This window comes from Jaculus jaculus, chromosome 1 (assembly GCF_020740685.1).
Source record: "Jaculus jaculus isolate mJacJac1 chromosome 1, mJacJac1.mat.Y.cur, whole genome shotgun sequence".
Lineage (NCBI taxonomy): Eukaryota > Metazoa > Chordata > Mammalia > Rodentia > Dipodidae > Jaculus > Jaculus jaculus.
In genome coordinates this window covers 326,289,113-326,315,776 of record NC_059102.1, presented here as the reverse complement: position 1 = coordinate 326,315,776, position 26,664 = coordinate 326,289,113, and the positions used below count along the sequence as shown (strand labels likewise).

Genomic DNA, 26,664 nt, shown 5'->3' with positions numbered 1-26,664 from the left:
TGTTCGATTCCCCAAGACCCATGTAAGCCAGATGCACAGGGGGCCCATGTGTCTGGAGTTTGTTTGAAGTGGCTAGAGGCCCTGGTGTACCCTTTCTCTCTTTCTCTCTGTCTCTTTCTCTCACTCAAATAACTAAATAAAAATATTTAAAAAGTATATGCCTGAGGGCATGCAATAGTCAGAAAAGGGACAAATAAACAGAAGTTGTAATACAAGTTTCTGAAAAACAAAATCTAGGAAACAAATTTCTGAATCAAGAAACATTAGTCTTGGGCTGTAGAGATGGTTTAGTGGTTTGCAAAGCCAAAGGACCCAAGTTCAATTCCCCAGGACCCACATAAACCAGGTGCACAAGGTGGCACATGCATCTGGAGTTTGCTTGCAAAGAATAAAGGCCCTGGTGCTCCCATTCTCTCTCTCTCAAATAAATAAATAATAAAAATTATTCTTAACTACAAAAATGTGGTCAATAGTGTCTGTGCCAGTAACTATTTTATTTTAGAGCAGCGTGGATTTAAAAAAGGGATCAAAGTATCACAAGACTCTCTGTTGATCATTTTCTTGAAGAAGATCAACTACCTGTGTGTGAAAGTCCCTTCAAAAGTGCAAAGGAACAGGATCAGAGATCACAACAATGCCTAGGCTTAGTGCAGAAGTAAGAGGAGACACATTAAAGAGGGTAGGAAGGATATGATATTCTATAACCTGAAATTATCCTTGATCTTTGTGTGCCACCCTGCCTCACACCCCAGCCAGCACAGCCAGAGAAAGCCACTGTCCACTAGGGAAGAAGAGAAAAATAAGCACTGTTTGTCCTGGATCCTGATAAGAGACACCATCACTGCAAAACTCACAACAGGAATGACCCATGGTCTAGACCAAGGCTGGTGCCCTTGAACTGAGCTTTTTTCCCATGTTAGTACAGGTCCGACTTTATGGGGCCAAGCTTCCGGACCATGGAGCACCTGGTCTTTGTATGTACCACCACAAATCCTGTATTAGCAGCCTTGCATTTCAGAAAGTCCCCAGAATCAGGCTGGCTCCCCATGCACAAGTGGGCCCAGGGGTCACAGGCTTCAGGCCCACTCCAGGAGACCTAGTCAGTAGATTCACTCTAGAGCTGACCCTGGTACCAGCAAGCCATTCCAAGCACTCTAGCAGCAAACTTGCACGGACCGTGCCAGGCAACCTGCCTAGAATTTCAGGGCAGCTCAGTGCTAAAGAACTTTCACAAATGAACCCAGTGTGCAGAGTCAACAACTTCAAATGTTCAGACATCAAGACATGGCCACAAGGACTAACAACCATCACCAAAAAGACAAATTAAGATAACCCAATGGGAATACAACCACATAGCAATATGTTCCTTTATTAAAGTTCCCAATAAAAATTAAAATATGTGCTTGATCGACCCTAAGGAAAGAGATATGAGTGAACTTTCTGACAAATTCAAACATAGTGTTTTAAGGAAGCTCAATGAACTTCAAGAAAAGAGAAGCACTTGATAGAATGCATAAACACCACACAATAAATAAGAAAAGTAAGCGACAACAAACAAACAAAGAAGTGTTAAAGCTTTAAAGTATGATGAAAAATTCTACTGACATTGTAAACAGTAGAACTGATCAGACAGAAGAAAGAACTCTGAACTGAAAGGCAGATTATTTAATCAAGCTAAGAAACAAACAACAGTAATATGAAAGCATGAAAATACAAAACTCAGAGAAAACTAAGTGCAGAGCCCAACTCAGAATGTTCTAGTGTCATGATGGCATGGAAGTCACATCCTTAGCATGCAGATTAAAAGGCAAAACTACTAAAAATAATAACCACATGATTTGTTAATGGATACACAGCATAAAAAGATATAATCACTCCAGAAATTCAAAATAGGAAGAAATATGGGAACCAAAAGCATAAAGTCATATTTTTTGTGTAATCCAGTTTAAGATATAGTCAATTTTTTTGTTTAAATTTCAAATATTTCTTATATGTTCATGTTTTGAAAATCTGACCCCAGCTGAGGGTACTATTTTGAGAGGCTGCAGAACAACAGGACTTCTGGAACATTTTTTTACTAATTACCCCTTTTACTTGGGTATATAAATACTTAAAATAGGTATGCAATCAAACATTTACTGGTAATAAATCACAAACTTATTTTAAAATAATTATTTGTTTTAATTACATGTAATTTATATGAAGAATTAAATCCTGGCTGAATATTAGATACTATAGGATATAGAGTATGCTTCCCATTTTTCAAGAGTTAAGCAATATTTTAGTTTATTTATTATTTATTTTAGAGAGAACAAGCGAGACAGAGATAGAGAGAGATAGAGGGAGAGAGAGAATTGGTGCGCCAGGCCTCAGTTGAATTCCAGATGCTTGCGCCACCTAGTGGGCATGTGCAACCTTGCACTTGCTTCACTTTTGTGCATCTGGCTTAAGTGGGATCTGGAGAATTGAGCATGGGGTCCTTAGGCTTAGCAGGCAAGCGCCTTAACCTCTAAGCCATCTCTCCAGTCCTGTTTTAGTTTTTATCAGTGCCGAGAACACTGCTTTGTATGAGTACATAGTACAATATGGCAGAAGTATGTTTAGGGCCATTTCAAAAATTGTTGCAAAGTATGTCCTATTCCCAAGCCAAAATTCATTTAACATGGCTTTCTAAATATTTATTTATTTTAAAGCAGAGAGAGACAGAGAAGGAGAAACAGAGAGAGGGAGAATGGGCATGTCAGGACCTCTAGCCACTGCAAATGAACTCCAGATGCATATGCCACCTTGTGCATCTGGCTTTACATACATACTGGGGAGTTGAATGTGAGTTGTTAGGTTTTGTAGGCAAGTGCCCCAAAGGCTGAACCATCTCTCCAGCCACACTTTTCAAAAATATTTATTTATTTTTGAGCAGAGAGAGAGAAAGAGAGATAGACAGACAGACAGACAGGGAAGGAGAGACAGAGAGAATAGTAACATGTTTCTAATGAAGCTCAAGCAAGCAACCTAAACAGCAATATTTAAAATAAAACAGTCCAATGCAATTCAAAGATACACTATTTTTTATCTTTATTTATCTATTTGAGAGTGACAGCAAGAGAGAGGGAGAGAGAGAGAGAGGAAGAGAAAGAGAATGGGCGTGCCAGGGCTTCTAGCCACTGCAAACAAACTCCAGATGCGTGCGCCCCTTGTGCATCTGGCTAATGTGGGTCCTGGGGAATTGAGCCTCGAACTGGGATCCTTAGGCTTCACAGGCAAGCACTTAACCACTAAGCCATCTCTCCAGCCCAAAGATACACTAGTTTTATAATATAAGTGAAGGAATGATGGCAGGAAAAATATAATTAAACCCTTATGCTCCTGTTAGAACAAAAACTTTTGTGTGATGGCTAATCTCTGGTTGTCAACTTGATAGGAATTAGAATCACCATGGAAACAAACCTCTGGTCGTGTCTGTGAAGAATTTCCTAGATTTGATTAGCTGAGGTGACGAGGCTCACCCTAACTGGGCAGCACCCCCTCATGGGCTCATAAGGCAGACGGAGGTAGGCGAGCACTCAGCACGTGTCACACTGTACTTCCTCCCTGCCATCGTGACACCTGTTTCCTGTTCCTGGCGTGCTTACCTTGCCATAAAACTGTAAGCTAAAATAAATCCTTTCCTTCCCTAAGCTGCTTCTGGTCATGTGTTTGTCCCAACAATGAGAACTTATCTGATACACTTGTATGTGCCCTGAAGACACCATAATGCATGGCATAGAATAGTCTTGAGAGGGAGCCAGGGTATTTTAGGCAGCAGTTCTTGGTGTTGCATGACATGACGGTATACACAGTACAGAGGGTGTGGGTTGTATGTTCTGCACTAATGCTGTAGAGAAGTCACACAAGACGACTTCTGTGAATATAGCCAGAAATACCTTAGGTTCATTATGCATATTATTTCTGGTTAATTTTTGGTTGTTGTGCATCTAGAAACCTTTTCCTGTTGCTACATTTTTCTTGATCTCCCCCATGGAGGTTGTGACTCACAGTTTAAGAGGCTTGTGTGGAGTAGGTGGGAGCTAAGTGGCAGAAGTGGTCACTAGGGGACTTTGGGAGTTATGCCTGGCTCCTGGTTCTACTCCTCTTCTCTCTGCTTCCTACTTGCTATTTGAACAGCAGCTGCCGCAAGATCCCAAAGATACAGACCGAGTGACTCTGGCATGCTTTTCCGCTGTAATGGACTTTAACTCTCTGAAACTGTAAGCTTAAATAAATCTTTTCTCCCACACACTTTTTCTGTCAGATTTTTTTCTGTCACAGCAACAATAAAATTAAATAATATTATTAGTAAATATATAATGAACTGTTATGATAATCTGACTCATAATAATCACAAAATTATATAGTAAATACATACAAAAACATAAAAATTCAAGAACCTGAGTATATCAGTAGAAGGATCTCACTTAGCCACAAAAGAAGACAGTAACAGAGGATAAAACAGAAAACAATCATTTCTCTAAATTCAAATAGATTAAATTTTCTGATAAAAAGGCAAAAGGTGACTGGGTGGATTTTAAAACATAAAGACCAAATTATATTCTGTCTACAAGACACTCTCTTGTAAAGATGAAAATAAACTAAGAATGAAGGACTAGAAATGGATGTTCCATACAAATGGAAGTCAACAGAGAGTAAGACTAACTAAACATAGATAAAATAGCATAAACTTCATAAAAGACAAAAGTGCCATACATTGATAAAAAGGTCAAGTCACAAAGGATATAGCAATTCTAAATATTTATTTATTTTATGAGAGAGAGAGAGAAAAAAAAATAAACACAGCAGGGCCTCTACCTTCTGTACAAACAAGCTCCAGATGTGTGTGCCATGTTGTGCATCTGGCACAAATGCAAATATGTATGTACTCAATACTGGAGCCATGCTTATAAAGGAAGAGATAAGAGGAATATAATAATACTGGAGGATTTCAATACCCCATTCTCAAAACTGGACAGAACATATAGATAGAGGGTCAATAAAGAAACATTAGAGGGCTGGAGAGATGACTTAGCAGCTAAGGCACTTGCCTACAAAGCCCAAGGACCCAGGTTTGATTCTTCTGGTCCCATGTAAGCCAAATGCACAAGGTGGCATATGCATTAGTTTGCAGTGGCTATAGGCCCTGGTGTGTCCATTCTTTCTCTCTCCCTGTCTCTAATAAAGAAATAAAAACAAAATCTTTAAAAAAAAAAAGAAACACTGGACTTCAACTAACTCTAGCTCAAATGAACTCAAAACGCATGTACAGAACACTCCATCCAGTAGAGAACACACATTCTTCCTCGAGGCACCAGCAATAGTCTTTAGGGAAGATGGAATGGGAAGTAAGAAAGTAAGTCTTAAATTGTTTAATTCTGAAGTTTGACATTTGAATTGTTTAATTTTGAAATCATAGCAGTCATTTTCTGACCACTATGTATAAAACCTGGATTATTGGAGGAACTCTGAAAATTAGCAAATGCATGACAACCAAACAGCATAGCCCTTGAATAATGAATTAATGAACAAGTTAAAAGCAAAATAAAAAATATTGAAGGCTAGAGAAATGGCTCAGTGATTCAAGGCACTTGCTTGCAAAGCCTGCCGGGCTGGGTTTAAGACCCTAGTACCCACATAAAGCCAGATGCATGAAGTGCTGCATGCATCTGAAGTTTGTTTGCAGCAGTGAGAGGTCCTGGCATACTCATTCTCTCTCTTCTCTCTCTCTCCATCTCTTTCTCTGCTCTCTCTCTCTTCTTGCAAATAAATATTTCAAAGTTCAAAAATATTGAGACAAATGAACAAGAAAAACCAATATACCAAAACTTATGGAATACAAGTGGATATAATAAAAACAGTCCTAAAGGGTATATTCTTTTTTTTTTTTAAATTATTTATTTATTTATTTATTTGAGAGCGACAGACATAGAGAGAAAGACAGATGGAGGGAGAGAGAGAGAATGGGCGCGCCAGGGCTTCCAGCCACTGCAAACGAACTCCAGACGCGTGCGCCCCCTTGTGCATCTGGCTAACGTGGGACCTGGGGAACTGAGCCTCGAACCGGGGTCCTTAGGCTTCACAGGCAAGCGCTTAACCACTAAGCCATCTCTCCAGCCCCTAAAGGGTATATTCTTAATGGACTTGCTTTTCTAGAAGACCACCCCTCAGAAAAAAAAAGCCCTAATACACAGTGAAACCTCAACATGTATCTGTACTCAAAGATTTATTATAGAAATGCCGTAGCCGGATGGAGGGGATGAGGAACAGACAAATATATAACATCATGGCAGGTGGGACAGAGGTGGGGGCATGTCGAGAAGACAAAATAGTGAAAAGACATGGAAAGTGATATGGGGAGCAGATTCACATGGGTGAACAGAGAGCATGTTTCAGAAAGTGATATTTAATTAAGAACACAAATAAGGGGCTGAGTAGATGTGCAAGCATGAGGGCTGATTCATCCTAAGTCTGATTCCCCAGCACCAACATAAGCAGCTGGCATGGCCATGCACATCTGTAACCCAAGCACTTTGGGAAGCAGAGACAAAAATCACCTGGACTTACTGGTCAGTTAGTCTCTCACTGACCTAGAATCTATCGCTGCATACAGAGCTCTGGATGCAGCGATAGACACTTGTCAGGAACACAAGCACAGGAATGAAGGAGTTAATGACCATAAGGACGAGGAAGGCTCTCTTTAACAATTATGTCCCTGGAAAGAAGGGTACCCATCGGTCAGTCTCTTGAGTCGTGGTGTACGTGGATTCATGTTACCCTGTTTCCCGCTTTCTCCAAGATTACATTTGTTCTCAGCTTAGTGTTTGCCCTTGCGTAGCGTGACTAGTTTCCTTGGAGTGTGAGTCTGTAAAAACAACTTTGTTTTTCAAGATGTGTTCCCTAATTGCCTTGGATATAAAAATGCTAGGCTCTTTGCAATAAAAGGTCAGATGCATAAGACTTCTGGCCCCTGCATCTTCATTTCAGGTCTCTCCTCTAGGATCCTGTGAATGGAGAATTCACAGACACTATCTCGAGGAAACATGCAGATGAGGAATACATAAGAAAACCTAATGTTCTCTTCTGGCCTCTGCACAGATGCATATACCACACACACACCACACATATCACCCAACACACACACACACACACACACACACACACACACACACACACAGGTGCATGCACATGCAAAAACAGCCACAACACTGGGTGTGGTGGTGCATGCCTTTAATCCCAGCACTTGGGAGACAGAGGTAGGAGGATCACTGTGAGTTTGAGGCCAGCCTGAGACTCCATAGTGAATTCCAGGTCAGCCTGGGCTAGAATGAGGCCCTACTTTGAAAAAAAAAAAAAAAGCCACAAACAGACATAGTAACACCGCTTTGGAATTTTCTGAGGATAATATTTATGTATATTTTTGATTATGTATCTTAAAATTATACTCTCATCTGAACTATCCTTATGAAAAAGGAAAATTTCAAAGACTTACTTCCAAAAGATTAGCACTTTTTTCCACAACTTCAGATCGTACTAGGCTGTGGCTCATTTGTATAATGTTGTTAACATATGGTAAGCACTTTAATTGGTAGTCTAAACTTAAAACAGTGAAGATACCAATGCGCTTCTCAATAGGCATAGTTACAATATGTTTAAAGTAGTTTCTGAATTTGTGAAGTATATTTTTAAACTCTCTTGAGGTCAAGTCTTCAATAGATGGTATTTTCATACTTGTAACTTGGGCCTGCTCTATCATGCTACAATACTTCAGAAACTTGCAGCTGTAAACATTAGTGATGCTCATTGAATTGCCAATGATAGTCAGGAGACTCACAATCTGTAAATGAAAATGTTAACAAAAAAATCAGTCTGAATTTTTATTAAGAGTCAAAACTGTCTGGTCTGTAAGCTAAAAGTTTCTGTTAAATAACAGGCTTGCTACAGTTTAGAATGCTGATTACATATCAAAATATGTTGGAAAATATACGAGTTTAAGAAATTTAGATGGGTAACACAGCCTTTATGCAAAGGCTCACTTGACTAACTTTGTAATTAAGATGCTGTTTTGAACCATGTGTTAGAGAGATCGTTTCATTACTTGTCACAATACATGGACTAGAACCAATTCCTCACACATAGCTAGTTTGAACAAAGTAGAATCAAGACCTAAGCTGAGATTATTACATCTCTTGTGAATTTGGACAAAAATATATAGTTAGGTGGTGGAAAGGTTAGGGGATGGAAAGCCAATAGGCTGACAAGCCAATGTTGTAAATAGGACATAAGAGAGAAGGCTCATTTGCACATTGGAAGCTGAAAATAATAGTGTGGGAAAGCAGTATTAAAGGACTATAAAGTATAAAGGGACAAGACTAAGGAGAGATGAGCAAGAATGATTCTGCAATTGTCATAAATAGGAATGTCTAAATTTTAAATAAATTCTCTTTATCTGGGCTGCGGAGATTGCTTAGTGGTTAAGGTGCTTGCCTGTGAAGGCTAAGGACCCAGGTTCATTTCTCCAGTGACCATTTAAGCCACATGCACATGATGGTGTATGCATCTGGAGTTTGCAGTGGTTTGAGGTCCTAATGTGCCCATTCTCTCTCTCAACTAATAAAATAAATTCCTTGTATCTAATACTTTCAATGGGGTTCAGTTTCCTTATCAAACACTTAAAAAGATGTACTGCTTCTAAACTTACCTTGTTCTGGTAGTCAGAATCCATTTCAAAAAGGATATGATAGTCTGGCCATTGCGTCTTCTTCTTATATTTTATTACACTTCGTGTCTCATTAGGTAAATCCACAGCTGAAACCAAATCAAGAAAAGCAGACAGGCGAGGATCTTGGTGAAGAGGAGTAATTGTGGCTAAAACACATAATTCAAAAGGTCGTATTTTCAGAAGTTACTGTGAAAGCAACACTTTAAAATTATCTATAACATTTAGACCTGTTGAAAACTGAGCCTGATTGGCCTTAATAAATAGACAACATTCTATATTGCTAGATGGGATTTAAAGGTAAGTATAAAATTTTAGATTTAATATTACCAAAACAGAAGACACAGTCATAGGTAAGTGGCCAGTGGTAGGAACAGTTATGATTAAAATAAACACTGAGAATGCTCTATTCAGATCATATGTATGTGTGTATGTGTGTATATATATATATGTATATATATATTTTTTTTCAGAGTGAGTGAGAGAGACACACAGAGGGAGGGAGAATTGGCACTCCAGGGACTCAGCCACTGAAATAGAACTCCAGACACCTTTGCCACCTAGTGGGCATGTGCGACCTTGTGCTTGCCTCCCCTTTGTGCATTTGGCTTAGGTGGGATCTGGAGAGCCAAACATGGGTCCTTAAGCTTCACAGGCAAGCGCCTTAACCACTAAGCCATCTCTCCAGCTCTGGAATATATTTGTTATATGGAGAGTGATATGCCATGATGATACACAAAGATGACAAGACACAGCTGCTATTATTGAATTTACAGTTTAGCTGGAAAACTAGGAATCTGTGAGCCAAAAGGAAGAAAGGATGAGAAAGAATAGAAGGAGAAAAGGGGGAAGGAAGAGGAGACGCTTGTCCTATACCTAACACCTTACAAAACGCAACTCAAGAAGAAGCCTATATCTAAACATAAAACATACATCTATAAGCTTCTAAGAGAAAATCTGTGTGACTTGAATAAAACAACGAATCTTTTCTTGTTTTTGTTTTTGGTTTTTCAAGGTAGGGTCTCACTCTAGCCCAGGCTGACCTGGAATTCACTATGGAGTCTCAGGGTGGCCTCGAATTCATGGCAATCCTCCTACCTCTGCCTCCAGAGTGCTGGGATTAAAGGCGTGCGCCACCACGCCCTGCTTAAAGCAATGAATCTTTTTTAAAAATATATTTTAAGTTTACTTATTTGTTTGACAGAGAAAGAAGGGGGGAGAGAGAGAATGGGCTCTTCAGGGCCTCCAGCCACTGCAAACGAACTCAAGACACATGCACCCCCTTGTGCATCTGGATAACATGGGTCGTGGGGAATTGAACCAGGGTCCTTTGGCTTTGCAGGCAAATGCCTTAACTACTAATCCATCCCTCCAGCCCTAAAGCAATGAATCTTTAGATACAGAAACAAAAGCATAATCCACAGTAGAAAAACTTGGTGTGTCATACTTTATAACAATCAAGTAGTTCAGTTCTGTGACAGAGAATATAAAATAAGGCACAGAGTAGGAAACATGCTTCCAAACATGATCTAGCATACAAAAAGACCTCTCACAAAGACCAAAAAACCGACCAGCATCAAAAGGTTTAAAAATAGTCCAACCCCCCCTAACAAAACCCTAAGGAGACATTTGATAAAAGAAAACAAAGAGTTAGCAAATTAGGATAAGAAAAGATGAAGTATGCAATTAATTAGTAACACTGTTAATAGCAATGAGTACATCTAGTGTCTAAATGCTGGTTCTTCAGTTTCATTCTGTAATAAAAGGGATTCAAGTGATGCTTTCATATACATAGATCATGTATGTATATATGGCATAAAGTGGAAACAAAGAGGACTAGAAGGAGGAAGAAGAGGGTAAAAATGCTTAATGTACATTATATACTTATATGAAAGTGTCTTTATGCAATGCAGTGTCTTCTACAAAGAACAGACACAGTGAAAATTGAAAAACAATTCAGAAATAAATCACAGCGTCCACTGTCCTTGAAGAAAGGCTGGTTACCGGGCAGTGGCAGTGAGAATACAAGGCAAGCATCGTGTTAGTCGGCTTCCCGTGAATATAACCGAGTACCCTGAGACAGATGACTGAAGAAAATATGGCTTATCCAGCAAATGTTGGTGGTTTAGCGCAATGTTAGTGAGGGAGGGCTGCATCCCCTCATTGTGGGTGGCAATGGCAGGAACACATGTTGAAGCAGAAGTCACATTGCGAATGAGAAAAGCAGAGGAGCCAAGCCTGCTCTCTTTTTCTAAAAAATATTTTCTGTTTATTTTTATTTATTTATTTGAGAGTGACAGAGAGAAAGAGGGAGAGAGAGAGGGAGGGAGGGAGAGAGAGAGAGAGAGAGAGAGAATGGGCGCATTAGGGCCTTCAGTGACTGCAAACGAACTCCAGATGCATGCGTCCCCTTGTGCATCTGGCTAACATGGGTCCTGGGAAACTGAGCCTTGAACCGGGGTCCTTAGGCTTCATAGGCAAGTGCTTAACTGCTAAGCCGTCTCTCCAGCCCAAGCCTGCTCTCTCGGTGCCAACTCTCTCAGAAGAGCTCCAAGGTCACATAAGTACTACCCAGTGGCACCTGAGAACTTCTTCATGTCCCATGACCTGAGTATCACCCAGTACTACCAGGCATGATGGTCCAGGCCTATGATCCCAGCACCTCAGGATACATTCAAGGCCAGCTTGAGCAATTTAGTTAGAACTTATATCAAAATTAAAAGTAGGGCTGGAGAGATAACTCAGTGGTTAAGACACTTGCCTACAAAGCCTAATAACCAGAGTTTGATTCCTCAGTACCAACCTAAAGCCAGATGCACAAGGTGGTACATGTATCTGGAGTTCATTTACAGTGGTTAGATGCCCTGGTGCACCCATTCTCTCTCTCTCATAGTCTCCTGTTTCTCTCTGCATGAATATAAGTAAAAAAAAAAAAAAATTTTTTTAAGTAAAATATAAAGTAAAAAGTAAAAAGAGAGGTGGGGATATAGCTTGGTGGCAGAGTGCTTGCCTAGCATGCAAGGCAAGATAATAGGTTCAATTCCTAGTACTGCACTAAAATAAATAAATAAATAAATACACCATTCAGTAGACTCTACCTTTTAAAGGTTCCATTGCTTCCCAATAGTATCATCCTAGGGACTCAGCCTCCCATTATACCAGCAATTTGGGAACACCTGAACCATAATCCAAACAATACCAAGCCTAAAGTATCCACGGTAATGCAATAATTTGATCAATAAAATGAGTAACAGCAATATTGTATTTAGTCCAAAAACTAAAATAAACATAAGAAGATTCAAGAAATTTCTGGGAGGGTGAAAGAGTTAAAAAAATAAAAGCAATTAATATTTGTGAACAATATTTGTAAATGTGTTTAACATTATTTCCATAGTGATGTGTAGCAAATTTCTCCACATGGACATATTCCTTCCTAAAGAGAGAAGGGAAGATCTGGAGTTTCAGGAGGTCAAGTTTGGTAAAGCTGAAACTTAAAAATTCACAGGACTTTTAAGTCCCCAAGGTTACAGGAATGATAAACTGTTGAAGGGCAGACTTTGACCAATGTTAATTAGCAATCAACATAATAGAATGACAGAAGATCCTGGATATCCAAAGATATCATTAGCAAAAGAAACACCTATGGAGGTATCACAATACCAGATCTAAAGCTATGCTACAAAGCCATAGTAACAAAAACAGCATGGTACTGGCATAAAAACAGACAAATAGAGCAATGGAACGGAATTGAAGATCCAGTCCTTAGTGTAAGTAACTACAGCTACTTGATCTTTGACAAGGATGCCAACAACATACACTGGAGAAAAGATAGCATCTTCAACAAATGGTGCTGGACAAACTGAAAAAGCACATGTAGAAAAATGAAACTAGACACTCCTCTCACCATGCACAGAAATCAACTCCAAATGGATTAAAGACCTCAATATAAGACCTGAAACTCTCAAACTACTACATGAAAAAATAGGGGGAACACTCCGTGATATAGGAGTGCAGAGACTTCCTGAACAATACACCAGTAGACCAGGAAATTAAACACTCAATCAGTGGGATCTCATGAAGCTTAAAAACTTTTGTACAGACAAACATACCATAAACAGAGCCAACAGACTACCTACTGAATAAGAGAAAATCTTGACCAGCTATACCACTGACAGAGACCTACCTAATATCTAGAATCTCCAAATAATTCCAAAAACTAAGCAATAAAAAAGTCAAATAATCCACTTCAAAAATGGGGCACAGAGCTGAATAGGGAATTCTTAGAGGAAGAAATAAAAATGGCTGATACTCACCTAAGAAAATGTTCAACATCCTTCACCATGAGAGAAATACAAATTAAAACAACTATGAGATTCTACCTTACTCCAAAAAGGGTGGCAACCATTAAAAAAATCAAATGACAATAAATGTTGGTGAGGATGCAGGGAAAGATGAACTCACATTCACTGCTGGTAGGAGTGCAAACATGCACACCCACTATGGAAATCAATATGGAGATTCCTGAAAAGAATTAAAATTGAGCTACCAACTGACCCAGCCATTCCTCTACTGGGCATCTACCCTAAAGGCTTCACTCTTCACTGCAGGGATATCTCTTAGCCATGTTTATAGCTGCTCAATTTACAATAGCTAAAAACTGGAATCAATCCAGATGTCCATCATTTGACAAATGGATAACGATGATGTGGTAAATTTACACAGTGGAATTCCATTCAGTACTAAGGAAAAATGATACAATGAAATTTGTAGTAAAATGGATGGACTTGGAACAGATCAACTAAGTGAATTCACACAAGCACAGAAAGACAAACGCCACATGTACTCCTTCACTTGAACTAGAACAGCTTGAGTTGCAGGCATGTCTGACAGACAACTCAAGAGACAGACAGGAGGAAAGGAAGGATTTGGTGGCTGAGAATGGGAGGGAGAGGGGATATGTACACAAAACCAAATCCAAAATGAATTGGTGCCATAAAAACCTTCCTAATGGATAAAGGACTAAAAGATATAACCCTTAATGGAGGGATCGTCTGGTAAGAGGGACCCTGGATAGGGTGGGATGAAGCTTAACCCTAAAACATTTGGCTTGCAATTCCTAGAATCAGAAGTTTGTTACAGTCCACATTGAGATATTGATCAGAGATACTTATGAGGTCCCCAACCAAAACAGGCTTCTGTCAGAGCACTTGATTACCCACTGGAGGTGAAAGGTAAGACCCTATTGCTGAAGACAGCGCATGCTGCTAATGCAGAACATCAAGAGATCTGGCTGATCCTGGAAAGAAGCAAGTTCCCAGATGGTTAGCCCATATAGTGCTGAAAAGCACTACCTGAGCTGCTAGGGGAAAATAACCAACAATGTCATGAGCAAGCATGGGACACTGCCGATTGAAAACAACCAGCCTGACAAGATGTACATACCCATGCACTAGTGGCACACAGCCCGGGTGGATAACCACGGCTCTTTGATTGGCTATGAGCTCCGCTCAGTGGAAAGGAACAAATACTTAGGACTAGGAATCAAGGCAGACCAAGATAATGGACTCCAGTAAGAAGCTTCAATTAGCCTTTATCAAAAAGTGAAGCTAGAGCCAGGCGTGGTGGCGCATGCTTTTAATCCCAGCACTCGGGAGGCAGAGGTAGGAGGATTGCCATGGGTTCAAGGCCACCGTGAGACTCCATAGTGAATTCCAGGTCAGTCCAAGCTAGAGCGAGACCCTACCTCGTACCCTCCCCCCCCCCCCCCCGCAAATGAAGCTATGCCCATCAAAATCTCTCTTAATTAACAATGGTCTATCCACTTTAACGTATCCTGATCTCACTCTCCATTGGAGAATCTGTTCTTCTTTTTCAGAAAGAACAAAGGATAACCATAATCTACCAATAAGACAAGAGCAGATATCTGACTCCCTGGCAGGAGATGAACACCCCTCACACAGCAGCCAGCACCCACATGAAACCACAGAGGACCTGGAGAGATGAGCAAGAGCGCTGCTTCCACAGTGAGCCTGACAATCAGTGCCAGGGTGACGCAGACAGACACTGAGGAGACTCAAAATGCACCAGAGCAGAAATCCAGAAGCTGCTGAGAATTCAACTACAGTAGACTTACAGCACACCCACCAAGGCTCAGAGAAGCTTGTGGAAGAGGAGTAGAAAGAATGTAAGAGCCACAGGGTGGGAATGAATATTTTGAGACATAGCCCTCCCCACAATGACAGGCTGCGGCTCTCACAGCCCATAACCTACAGCTACATGGCAAATCTGCCAGCAATCCACCAAGGAGGGCCCCCAGTGGAGTGGGGGCAGGGAGGAGGGAGATGATGGTAACCATATATGATGTGTCCACACGAAGTTTCTACTTAATAATAATAAATTCTCTCTTAGGGGGAGAGGAAGGAAGGTCAGGAGACTCAGTAGGTCAACAAGTCTGGGGCAAAGGCTGTAAGCCCAGGCCCTAAAGATGTACAAAGAACCAGCAACTCCTGAGAAGCAGACTCTCTAACCAGCCTGAAGATTGTGCGATGTGCTGCATAGCTCAGCTTTCGTGAGTCCTCGCCTGTGCTGGGATGAGTGGTGCTCATCCTGCTCCGAAAGTGTTCCCCATAACGTCACTGGTTCACTGAAACTGGTTCTGGTGCAATCATCTTTTGATCTGTCATCTGAGCTCTCTCTGGGGCGACTGTTACAGCACATTAAGGAAATAAGAGTATTTTATAACCATGTAAATGATAACTATGAGAATATGTAAATATGCTGCACTGAAGAAAAAGCCCATGATGGAATAGAATATTTTCACAATAAATTTGGCTATTTTATAAACATGAATATAAAATGCGGAGACCTGAAAGACATCACCTAGCCAGTGGTCATGTTTAGCATTGTCGGTAGCAAGATGACCAACTTCATGTGCCACCTGATCCTAACGAGTGAAAAGGACACACACCACCTCTACATCTTCCCCAAATGCATGTGACCTCACACTCATCATGAGAAAGCAGCCAGCAAGCTAAAAACAATGGACAGTTTTATAGAGAAACTAATCAACACAAGGCCCCCAAAAGACAAGGAAAGCCTGAGGAGCTGTCAAGATTGAAAAGATTCAAGATCAGTAACTAAATACAGCGTGCAGCTCTGGGCCAAATCCAGAGCAGAAGACAGACATCAGTGAAGTGACGACAAATCCAAATAAAATCTGCCATTTCTGCTGGGCATGGTGGCACATGTCTTTAATCCCAGCACTCAGGAGGCAGAGGTGTAGGAGGATCACCATGAATTTGAGGCCAGCCTGGGACTACAGAATGTGTTCCTGTTCAGCCTGGGCTAGAGTGAGACCTTACCTCAAAAAAAAAAAAAAAAAAAAAAAAAGTAATTTCCATTAACACTACTGTACTATTAGTTTTGTAATTTTTTTGTTCATTTTATTTTATTTATTTATTTGAGAGCGACAGACACAGAGAGAAAGACAGATACAGGGAGAGAGAGAGAGAATGGGCGCGCCAGGGCTTCCAGCCACTGCAAACGAACTCCAGACGTGTGTGCCCCCTTGTGCATCTGGCTAACGTGGGACCTGGGGAACCGAGCCTCGAACCGGGGTCCATAGGCTTCACAGGCGAGCGCTTAACCGCTAAGCCATCTCTCCAGCCCAAGTTTTGTAATTTTGATAATTCCATGGTTAAACAGCATGTGAACAGTATAGAGCAACTCTGTACTATGCTTGAAGCAGCCTTTTATATAAGCCTTAAATTATCTCCTAACAAACACTTTAAAAAAATCAAATGGTTAAAAGCATTTCATAACAAAACAAGACATGGAAACAATCAGATGTTCAGACCCAAGAAATCCAGAGGTTAAAAATCCCACCCAGGACTGGGCAGTTTGCTCAGCAGTTAAGGCACTTGCCTTCAAAGTCTAACAACCCATGTTGGATTCCTCAATACCCATGTAAAGCCAAATAGATGCACACAAAATGGCACATACATCTAGAGTTCCATTTGCAGTGGCTAAGGGCCCTGGTGTGCCCATTCTCTGTCTCTCTCTGCTTACAAATGAATAAGTAAAATAAAATAAAGCTGAAAAGAACACCCAGAAAATTGTAGAGAGAAAATGGAACATATGGAAAGACTGATTAAGGACCTCAGTCTTCATACTGAAAAGCCTCCTTAAATTTAAGAAAGGTTAGTATAGAATGATGCATATCTAACATTATTCTAGTAAAGCTGCTAATTGCAGGTGACAAATTCTGGGCAAAAATAACAGTTTTACAATACTAAAGCTCGAAGATAGAGGAACCAATAGTTGGACGACTAAGCTTAGAGAAACAACGCAACATTCAAAGAGTTCTCAAGGGTCCTGTTGTTTTAGAATCTTTGTAAAACTTATGAGGAGTGAGTAAATTCACTTTAAAATACAAGATACTTACTTATATAACTTTCTATTTGAGCTACCATATTTTGAAATTTTGTTGAGAAGTCCAGTCTGTTGGGATCTATAAACAGGTTTGCACGGAAGTGTGAACTTCTAAGAGAGAAAACAATGAAGGTATATTTCAGAATATTGTAACCAACAAAATATTATTACGTGTAAAAGAAAATCTAATACTTACTCATCCTCAGCATGCTTATTCTCATCCTCGGACATAGTTTCTATGTCTATTGGAATCCAACAAAAGAAAAGAGAAAAATTTTTAAATGGTATTTATGTCATGTAAATAACAATGTAATATATGTCAATGCTTCCCAAATATCTTAAGTCTAAACTACAGACACTAGGTCCTCTGAAAGAGGGTATGTCCCAGACCCTAATCCTGATAAAGGAGATTTGAGAAGTCATCCAAGAGTTTCCTTTCTGACTTTTGTTTCAGAGCTTCACACAAGCCAGGCAAACGCTCTACCAGTGTACCATCCTGCTCAAGAGCCTGCATTTTGGACAAACAGCTCAGGTGGTAACCCTTCTGTCAAGAAGCCCTATAAACCCCTCCCAGTGAGAAATTCTGTGTCAAGATGACAGTGAACAATGGTGCTACTTACATATGCACGAGGATCTATCTGTAAGTTAGCTCATGGCTCGCTTTTTATCATGGTGTCCTTTTATATTTACTACGGTTATACTCTATAAATAGATAATATGAGAACTAAAATTTTTCCCTCATTTCTTAGTGCCAGCTATGAAGACACTTTGCACCATTGTTGAGTCTCTCTGCCTTACCTGAAGGAATATTTTTGAGGTTACAACCTAATGTGCCTGATTTATTAGATTCTAGGAGATCCTCGCTTGAAGAATGCTTGATACAACTGCCTTTAAGTTCTGACATTTCCTCTTCGTCATGTGTCACAGGCTCTTCTGCGTTGTCACACTTTTGCGCATCCTCTTCCAAAGGCTCCAGAGAGTTAATCGCTGCAGAAATTCTCAAGCAAAGGTTGACTTCAAATACTGGTGCATAGGTTTTTCTCAAATCCATCTCCACTTTACCACTATTTAAAATCTAATTAAACAGGTATGTTAGCATGACAGCAGCAAACTAGAACTAGTGGGACATTTAATTTAGGGCAATAAATTTTGCGTAGTAAATTATAACTGTTAAAATAAGTAGCTTTAATGTGAAATAAATGTCAATGAAAAATTTCAGATAGGTATTATAGCGTTTTGTCAGGGGCAACAGGGGTGTGTATGCATGTGTTGCTGGACAAAGAACTGTATTAATCCTCAATGGCATTCTTAACCTCAAAAGCTAATATTCATCTTATATCAACATTTGTTTACAGCTGGGCATGGTGGCGCATGCCTTTAATCTCAGCACTCAGGAGGCAGAGGTAGGAGGATCACCTGAGTTTGAGGCCACCCTGAGAATACAGAGTGAATTCCAGGTCAGCCTGGGCCAGAGTGAGACTCCATCTCGAAAAACTAAAAAAAAAAAAATGAAAAGATTGTTTACATTTGTCAAAGTTCATCTTACCTCATTAACAGCAGTGTCTGGCTTTAGTTCTGACTTTTCAGCAGCAAGAATATATAAGTTTGAGTCAAAGAATTCTTCAAGATAATTTGCCATTACTTCATTTTTAAAAAGGGTATTCTTCAATGTTCTAGTTTAAGATATGGGAAGAAAACAGTATTATTTAAATTAATTGTTTATCGGGGAGGTTGAAGAGATAATTCAGTCAATAAACTGCTTGCCTTGCAAGCATGGAGACCTGAATCCAGTGCCCACTGCCTGTACGAAATGCCAAATGTAGTGGCACAGACCTATAAATCCCAGCACTGGGGAAGAGGAAACAGGAGGATCCTTGGGGTTCTTTGGCCAGCAAGTTTAGCCTCATTGGTGAGCTGCTCCAGGTGAATGACAGACCTTATCTCAAAACATGTGGTCAGAGCCTAAGGAGCTACATGTAGAGCCAGATGCGTCAAGTGGAGTAGGTGTCTGGAGTTTGCAGTGGTAAGAGGTGCTGGTGTACCTTGACTTTTCTCCCCACCCTCCCTCTTAGGCAAATTAATAAATAAATGCAAACTTTAAAAAAGGGAGATTAGCATGAATGAAATAAGTAGAGAAAAAAATCAAAAACTCCAAAATTGGTTGTTTAAACAGATTGATAAACTTGACAAATCTTTAACTGGACTTGACTAAGAAAAAAAAAAAGAAGCCTCAAATTACTAAGAGTTTTAATAAAAAAGAAATGATCACTTCCGACCTTACAGAAAGAATGCTGTAAACCCATGCCATTTAGATAGCTTAACGAAAATGGATGACATTCTAAAAGGCACAAATTACTAAACTGAAGAAGAAATAAAAGTCCAAATAAATATGTAGCAAATAAAGAAAATTGAACTCATAATTTTAATACCTCATACAAACAAAGGTCCAGTCCTAGGCTTAGTTCATTTTGTAATACTATAACAGAATATTTGGGACTCGGTAATATCTTCCAGTTTGAGAAGTCCAAGGTCAAGGAGCCTGCATCTGGTATGGACTTTTCTTACTGCATTACCCCATGATAAAAGGCAGAAGAAAGCAAGGAAAGAAGGGAGGAGGGTGGCAACTCTATTATACCATATATAGAAATTAACTCAAAATGTATTCGAAAGCTAAAATTGTAAAATATTAGAAGAAAAAAATGTCATACACTTGGAGTAAGCAATGACTTCTAAGATACATACCAGGATAGCCTGGGAATAGAGTGATCCTCCTGCCTCAACCTTCCAAGTGCTGTGATTATAGGCATGTATTACCACATCTAATTTAAAATTAAGAACTTTTGCTCCAAAGAATACTATCAAGAAAGTGAAAAGATGACATATACATATGACAAATAACATAATTCTAAAATGGACAATGAATCTGAGTAGACATTTAGCCAATAAAAACATATAGCTAACATATACAAGAAAAGATGTTCAACATCATTATGGAAACAATCTGTTAAAAAGCTTGGCCAGAGAGCCGGGCGTGGTGGTGCACGCCTTTAATCCCAGCACTCGGGAGGCAGAGGTAGGAGGATTGCCATGAGTTCAAGGCCACCCTGAGATGACAGTTAATTCCAGGTCAGCCTGGACCAGAGTGAAACCCTACCTCGAAAAACAAAAAAAAAAAAAGCTTGGCCAGAGATTCAATAATGATTGTAAGTATTTACTAGGTATCTATTATGTTTTTAATATAACTCAAGTAGCATCATGATATAGGAACTATTGTTATTTCCACTTTAAACATAAAGAAACTAAAATCTAAAGAATGTATTTAACCTCTAGTAGGTAATAACTAAGTCATGCAAGTAGTCAAAGAAAAAGATTAATTGGCCTTTGGTGGTCTGATGCACAAAAGTGGAATTACTTGAACCATTACTTATATATTCCTCCCATTCCAGAAAAAATACAAGACCTAAGCCAGGCATGATGGCACAAGCCTTTAATCCCAGCACTCAGGAGGCAAAGGCAGAGGTAGGAGGATCACTGTGAGTTCAAGGCCAGCCTGACACTACATGGTAAATTCCAGGCCAGCCTGTTCTAGAATGAAACCCAGCCTCAAAAACAAAACAAACAAACAAAAAACACTTGATGTGTTTAAAAAATGAGCTCCAGGGCTGGAGAGATGGCTTAGCAGTTAAGGCATTTGCGGGCAAAGCCAAAATACTCAGGTTCAATTCTCCAGTATCCACGTAAGACATATGCACAAGGTGGCGCATGCATCTGGAGTTCATTTGCAGTGGCTTGAGGTCCTTGGCATGGCCATACTCTTTTTTCTGTATCTGCAACTCCCTTAAATAAATAAATAAATAAATAAATAAATAAATAAATAAATAAATAAATAAAAAAAAAAACGAGCTACAAATTATTATGTTTAGATTTTGAAAAGAAAAAATATATGAAAGTCTAAAGGAAATAGCAAAAATAACAAGGCATTATATTTAATAAATAGAAGGGTAGTTTTTCAGTTTCTAAAAGCCTTAGGCAAGCTTTTAAAAATATTATATTTATTATTTATTTGCCAGATACGAGAGAGAGAATGAATGAGAGAATAAGAATGACAATAAGTGCTCCAAAGCCTCTTGCCTCTGCAAACAAACCCCAGATGCATGCCCCACTTTGTGTATCTGGCTTCATGTGGGTATTGGAGAATCAAACCTGGGCCATCAGACTTTCAAACAAGTACCTTTAACCACTGAGCAATCTCTCTAGCCCTAGCAAGCTTTTGTAAAAAGTATGCTTAGCTGGGCTGGAGAGATGGCTTAGCGGTTAAGTGCTTGCCTGTGAAGCCTAAGGACCCCGGTTCGAGGCTCAATTCCCCAGGACCCACGTTTGCCAGATGCACAAGGGGCGCACGCGTTTGGAGTTCGTTTGCAGTGGCTGGAAGCCCTGGCGCGCCCATTCTCATTTTCTCTCTCTCTCTCTCTCTCTGACTCCTTCTTTTGTCACTCTCAAATAAATAAATAAAAATAAACAAAAAAATATGCTTAGTATACAGAGACTTTTTTAAATATATATTTTTAAATTTTATTTATTTATTTATTTGAGAGCGACAGACACAGAGAGAAAGACAGATAGAGGGAGAGAGAGAGAATGGGCGCGCCAGGGCTTCCAGCCTCTGCAAACAAACTCCAGACGCATGCGCCTCCTTGTGCATCTGGCTAACGTGGGACCTGGGGAACCGAGCCTCGAACCAGGGTCCTTAGCTTCACAGGCAAGCGCTTAACCGCTAAGCCATCTCTCCAGCCCTCTTTTTATTTTTTTGAGGTAGGATCTCACTCTAGCTCAGGCTGACCTATACAGTCTCAGACCTCAGACTCATAGCAATCCTCATACCACTGCCTCCTGAGTGCTGAGATTAAAGGCATGTGCCACCATGTCCAGCTCAGAGGCATTTCTTAACTAGCACACACGTGTGCCCACACATACACAAAACATGAGAGGGAAATCAAACCAATTAATAAGGCTCGAGAATTTAGTAATAGACTGTGTTTAATATTCAAGATGCTATGAATTAATATATTTTCATCTTTCCAGTTATGATCATTAAATTATTATTTGGCTAAGAAGGTAGTGCTAAATTTTGATAGCTTGGCCATAATATTCTACCCTTTCAATTCATAATCCTTGTTTCACATGTCAACAGTTGATAGAACCATGCATTTTTGTTGTTCAATTTTTTTTTGAGAAGAACACATCAATGTTTATTCACATGTTTTGTTTTCTCTTAAGAATCAAAGTTGCCTAAATTAAATCTTTCTGCTAACATTATTACAAATCCCTTAAAATAAAAGGAAAAAAGTATAAGGACTTTTAAAATCAAGGCAGGGGAACAGACTGCAAATCATCAAATTAGTTCTCTTAGCTCCAAATGACTTATTTATTACTAACATGCAAAGAATTGGGTTTCATTATGTTATACTCGGAACAATTTTTTTTTTTTTTGCTCTTTCCTTCCTTCCCTCCTTCTCTTCCTTCATACATTTTGTTTTGGTTTTGTTTAGCTTTGCTTTTTCATTTGAGAGAGAGAGAGAGAGAGAGAGAGAGAGAGAGGGAGGGAGGGAGGGAGGGAGGGAGGGGGGGGGGGGGGAGGGAGGGAGGGAGGGAGGGAGAATGGGCACACCAGGACCTTCAGCCTACTGTGAGCGTCACTCCAGACATGTGCGTCTGGCTACGTAGAACCTGGAGATTTGGATATGAGCTCTTCAGCTTCACAGGCAAGTGCCTTAACCTCTAAGCCATCTCTCCAGCCCTATTTTTTATTTTTTATTTTTTTTTTTGTTTTGAAGCAAGGTCTCATTCTAACCCAGGGTGACCTAGAACTCCCAGGTGCTGAGATTAAAGGTGTGTGGCACCATGTCTGGCTCATGTTTTGTTTTCAACAGTGGCACTTAAGTAGACAATCAAAATATTTTTAAGTTTCTTAGCTGGGTAAAATAGTCAATAGGTATATCTTGAAATGGAATCAAATTCCAACTGAACATTATAGCTCCTTTCAGAATCATATCCCCTTTCTCTTTAAGAACTAGCTCTGACCTTGAAAGATTTGGTAGACCTACACACAGCATTGCCAAATTTAGCAAATGAAAACACAGGGCACACATGTGAAGTTTGAATTTCAGATAAACCTCAAACAGTGTTTAGTATTCGTAATATCTGGGACATATTCACATAGAATATTATTCAGTGTTAATCTAAAATTCAAACTTCACTGAGCATCTTGTATTTTCTATAGCAAATGGATCTATGCAGAATTGAAATAAAAACTGGAATCATTAAATTTCATGGACAATTTAAAATACTATTGAATAGTAAGTTCAAAGAATTTCAAAAATAAGTATATATTCTCTGCTAAATGAAAATTTCTAATTCTAAATTAGATATTCCCTACACAAATAGTAACATGTTATAAGAATATAACTTCCTTTTATTAGTCAAAAAGTAATATTTACTTGAGGATATTTTCATTCCTTTTTTCCACTGAAATTGGCATTCTAGCAGAACCAATGAATAATTCCAGAAGTAGAGTGATTGCAGAGTTCATAAGTTGACGGATGAGTTCTTGAAATATGTAGTCAACTAGCTTCAGAAACTTCGAATTGGTTTCTAATAAACACCGATATTGAGGCAGTTTGAAATGTGTTGTGTCAATCTTAGATGGTTTTGACTCAAAATATTCTTTAACATCTTTCTTTTCTGCAACCTACAATTTATTAAGCAATTGATAAATATAAGGATGCTCTTTGTTAATACAGAATTATTTGTAGTTTTTAGTATTCTTATTAGCCTAATGTATATAAGAACTAAACATTATTAAAAACTTCCATCAATATTTCACCTCTTGTTCATATTTAAACATCAGACAAAAAGAGAACAATTTATGGGTTCTGAAGTCTACTAAGTTTGGACTCTCAAAAACAAAAAAGTTTTGGATGTTGCCGGGTGTGGTGGTGCACATCTTTAATCTCAGCACTCGGGAGGCAGAGGTAGGAAGATCACCGTGAGTTCAAGGCCACCCTGAGACTTCATGGTGAATTCCAGGTCAGCCTGAATTCAGGAGGTGAATAAGTGGTTACACATTGTTACGTAGAGGAATCTTTATAGCATATAGGATAATTAATAGCATATTGGATAAAAATTGTTAAGGATCTTGTTTGCTTTATTACTGAACTCTCTGATAAAATCCTTCAAGTTTTATTTCATTTAATTTTGTTTCTCCTAATCAATTGGTTTTTCTTTATCTGATGAATACTTATGAACTTTGTATCTAATCATATTCCCTTTATATGTCAAGTTAGATTTTATATATCTTGAAAATATGTACACATATATGTGCATAGATGTGTATTTACAAATACATATCTATTTGCATGTTATGTCACCCTGGAAAGTTGTTATTGCAGTAAATAAACAAACAGTGGTTGGTTAATTAACCAGTGTTTGCTTTCTACTGCCCGTTTCCCCCACATTTTCTGGGAATGTAATTTGGAATAATTGCTTTGTATACACATAGCATCTAAAAGGGTACAGTAACAGAATTACCTTTAAGATTGTACTTTTTATCTTTGAGATTGCTTCAGTTCTGATATCCTCAAGTTGTCTCAGTGCCTGCGAGGCTTGCTGTAACTGTTCTTCACAAAATTCATCTAGAGTGTATGTTCGAGAACTATCCAGCTAATTAAATGATAGTAAGTGTTGAGTGGTGGAAAGTTGATTCATTTATAAAAAAAGAGAGAGAAGATGTGGGGTCACCTATTCATATCATACAAAAGAGCATATTTTATAAGTTCTTCATACACTTATGCTTTAAATACTCTATGACTTAATAAAATCTTCAAATTTAAATATTCATAGTTAAATGTAACTATCCTTGATAAAAAGAAAAGTAAATTATTTTCTTAAATCATATCTAGGGCTAAATAAAAATCCAAGGTATTTTTCAAGTATCTATGAATCTGGGGATCCTACCAATTTCTGAAATTACTTTGGCTTGTGAAATTCCAATTATTTGTAAATTTTTTTTTTTTTTTTTTTTTTTTTTTTTTTTTTTGGTTTTTCGAGGTAGGGTCTCACTCTGGCCCAGGCTGACCTGGAATTAACTCTGTCATCTCAGGGTGGCCTTGAACTCATGGCAATCCTCCTACCTCTGCCTCCCGAGTGCTGGGATTAAAGGCGTGTGCCACCATGCCCAGCTACTGTAAATTTAAAAGCATGACCATGAAATGCAGGATAAAGATGTTTAAAAAAAAAACACTGGAGAGATGGCTTAACAGTTAATGTGCTTGCTTGCAAAGCCAAAGGACTCAGGTTCACTTCCCCAGGACCTGGGTAAGCCAGATGCAGAAGGTGGCACATATGTCTGGAGTTCATTTTCAGTGGCTGAAGGCCTCTCATGCCCATTCTCTCTATACCTTCCTCCTTCTCTCCCAAATAAATAAATAAAAACTTTTTAAATTGAAATTTAAAAAATTTAAAAAGTAAAAATAACAGAAATAACTTTTGTTCACAGTCCCACAGGAAGTGCTTTTCATAAACTACATGATTAATTCTTTGCTAGAAACACAGAAACAGAATGAGAACATGTCGTTCATCCATGTGCCATCACTGTTCCTCCTTTCCCTACTTCTTGTTTTCCTACTGTATTAACTTTCTTGCCTCAACATATCTCATCAGTAAATAGGCACATTTCTTTATTTCCAAATATAATAAACAGTTAATAGGGATGGAGAAATGGCTTAGGGCTTAAGGCACTTGCCTGCAAAGCCTAAGGAGCCAGGTTTGATTCCCCAGAACCCACAAAAGCCATATGCACAAGAGAGCACATGCGTCTGGAGTTCGCTCACAGTGGCTGGAGGCTCTGGTATGCCCACTCTCTCCCTTCCTCTCTTTCTCTTTCTCTCTCAAATAAAAATTAGCTGTATTCCAGTCCTATCTTTCAAGTAAATAAATAAATAAAACATATTTTAAAATAAGAACCAAAAGGGGCTGGAGAGATGGCTTAGCAGTTTAGGCATTTGCCTGCAAAGCCAGAGGATCCCGGTTCAATTCCCCAGGACCCATGTAAGCCAGAGCACAAGGGGGCGCATGCATCTGGAGTTCGTTTGCAGTTGCTAGAGGCCCTGGTGTGCCCATTCTCTCCTTTTCTCTTTCTCTCTGTCTCTCAAATAAATAAATAAAATATGTTTAAAAATTAATTTTAAAAAACAGTTAAGAAATGTATATTCTCCAAATTAAAAAAAAAAAACAAAACAAGAGCTTATGGTATTTACTTTTTTTCCTTGTCTTGGTCCTAGGTCTAATTACCAGGTCTTAATTTTTCTAATAAAATATGTCTCAAAATTCTTCTGGTTTCATTGCTAGTCCATTCTGCTCATGCTTGTACTGTTTTATTATATACTAATTATTTTTTAGTGTCTTTCCACTTGCATTTTTCCCCACAAACCAGT

The 26,664-nt window shown here is 39.0% G+C and overlaps 1 protein-coding gene across 1 annotated transcript in view; it reads right to left on the bottom strand.

Moving 5' to 3' along the window:
- The window catches only part of Dnah14 (dynein axonemal heavy chain 14), a 278,677-nt gene that overhangs the window by 210,750 nt on the left and 41,263 nt on the right, over positions 1 to 26,664 (bottom strand). Inside the window, exons 9-16 of the mRNA XM_045144175.1 lie at positions 24,761 to 24,892; positions 23,671 to 23,921; positions 18,720 to 18,846; positions 17,972 to 18,248; positions 17,370 to 17,415; positions 17,187 to 17,284; positions 8,726 to 8,892; positions 7,517 to 7,861 (exon numbers count right to left, since the gene is read on the bottom strand). Of these exons, the coding sequence (XP_045000110.1) occupies positions 7,517 to 7,861; positions 8,726 to 8,892; positions 17,187 to 17,284; positions 17,370 to 17,415; positions 17,972 to 18,248; positions 18,720 to 18,846; positions 23,671 to 23,921; positions 24,761 to 24,892 (1,443 nt within the window). The remainder of the gene's footprint in view (positions 1 to 7,516; positions 7,862 to 8,725; positions 8,893 to 17,186; positions 17,285 to 17,369; positions 17,416 to 17,971; positions 18,249 to 18,719; positions 18,847 to 23,670; positions 23,922 to 24,760; positions 24,893 to 26,664) is intronic.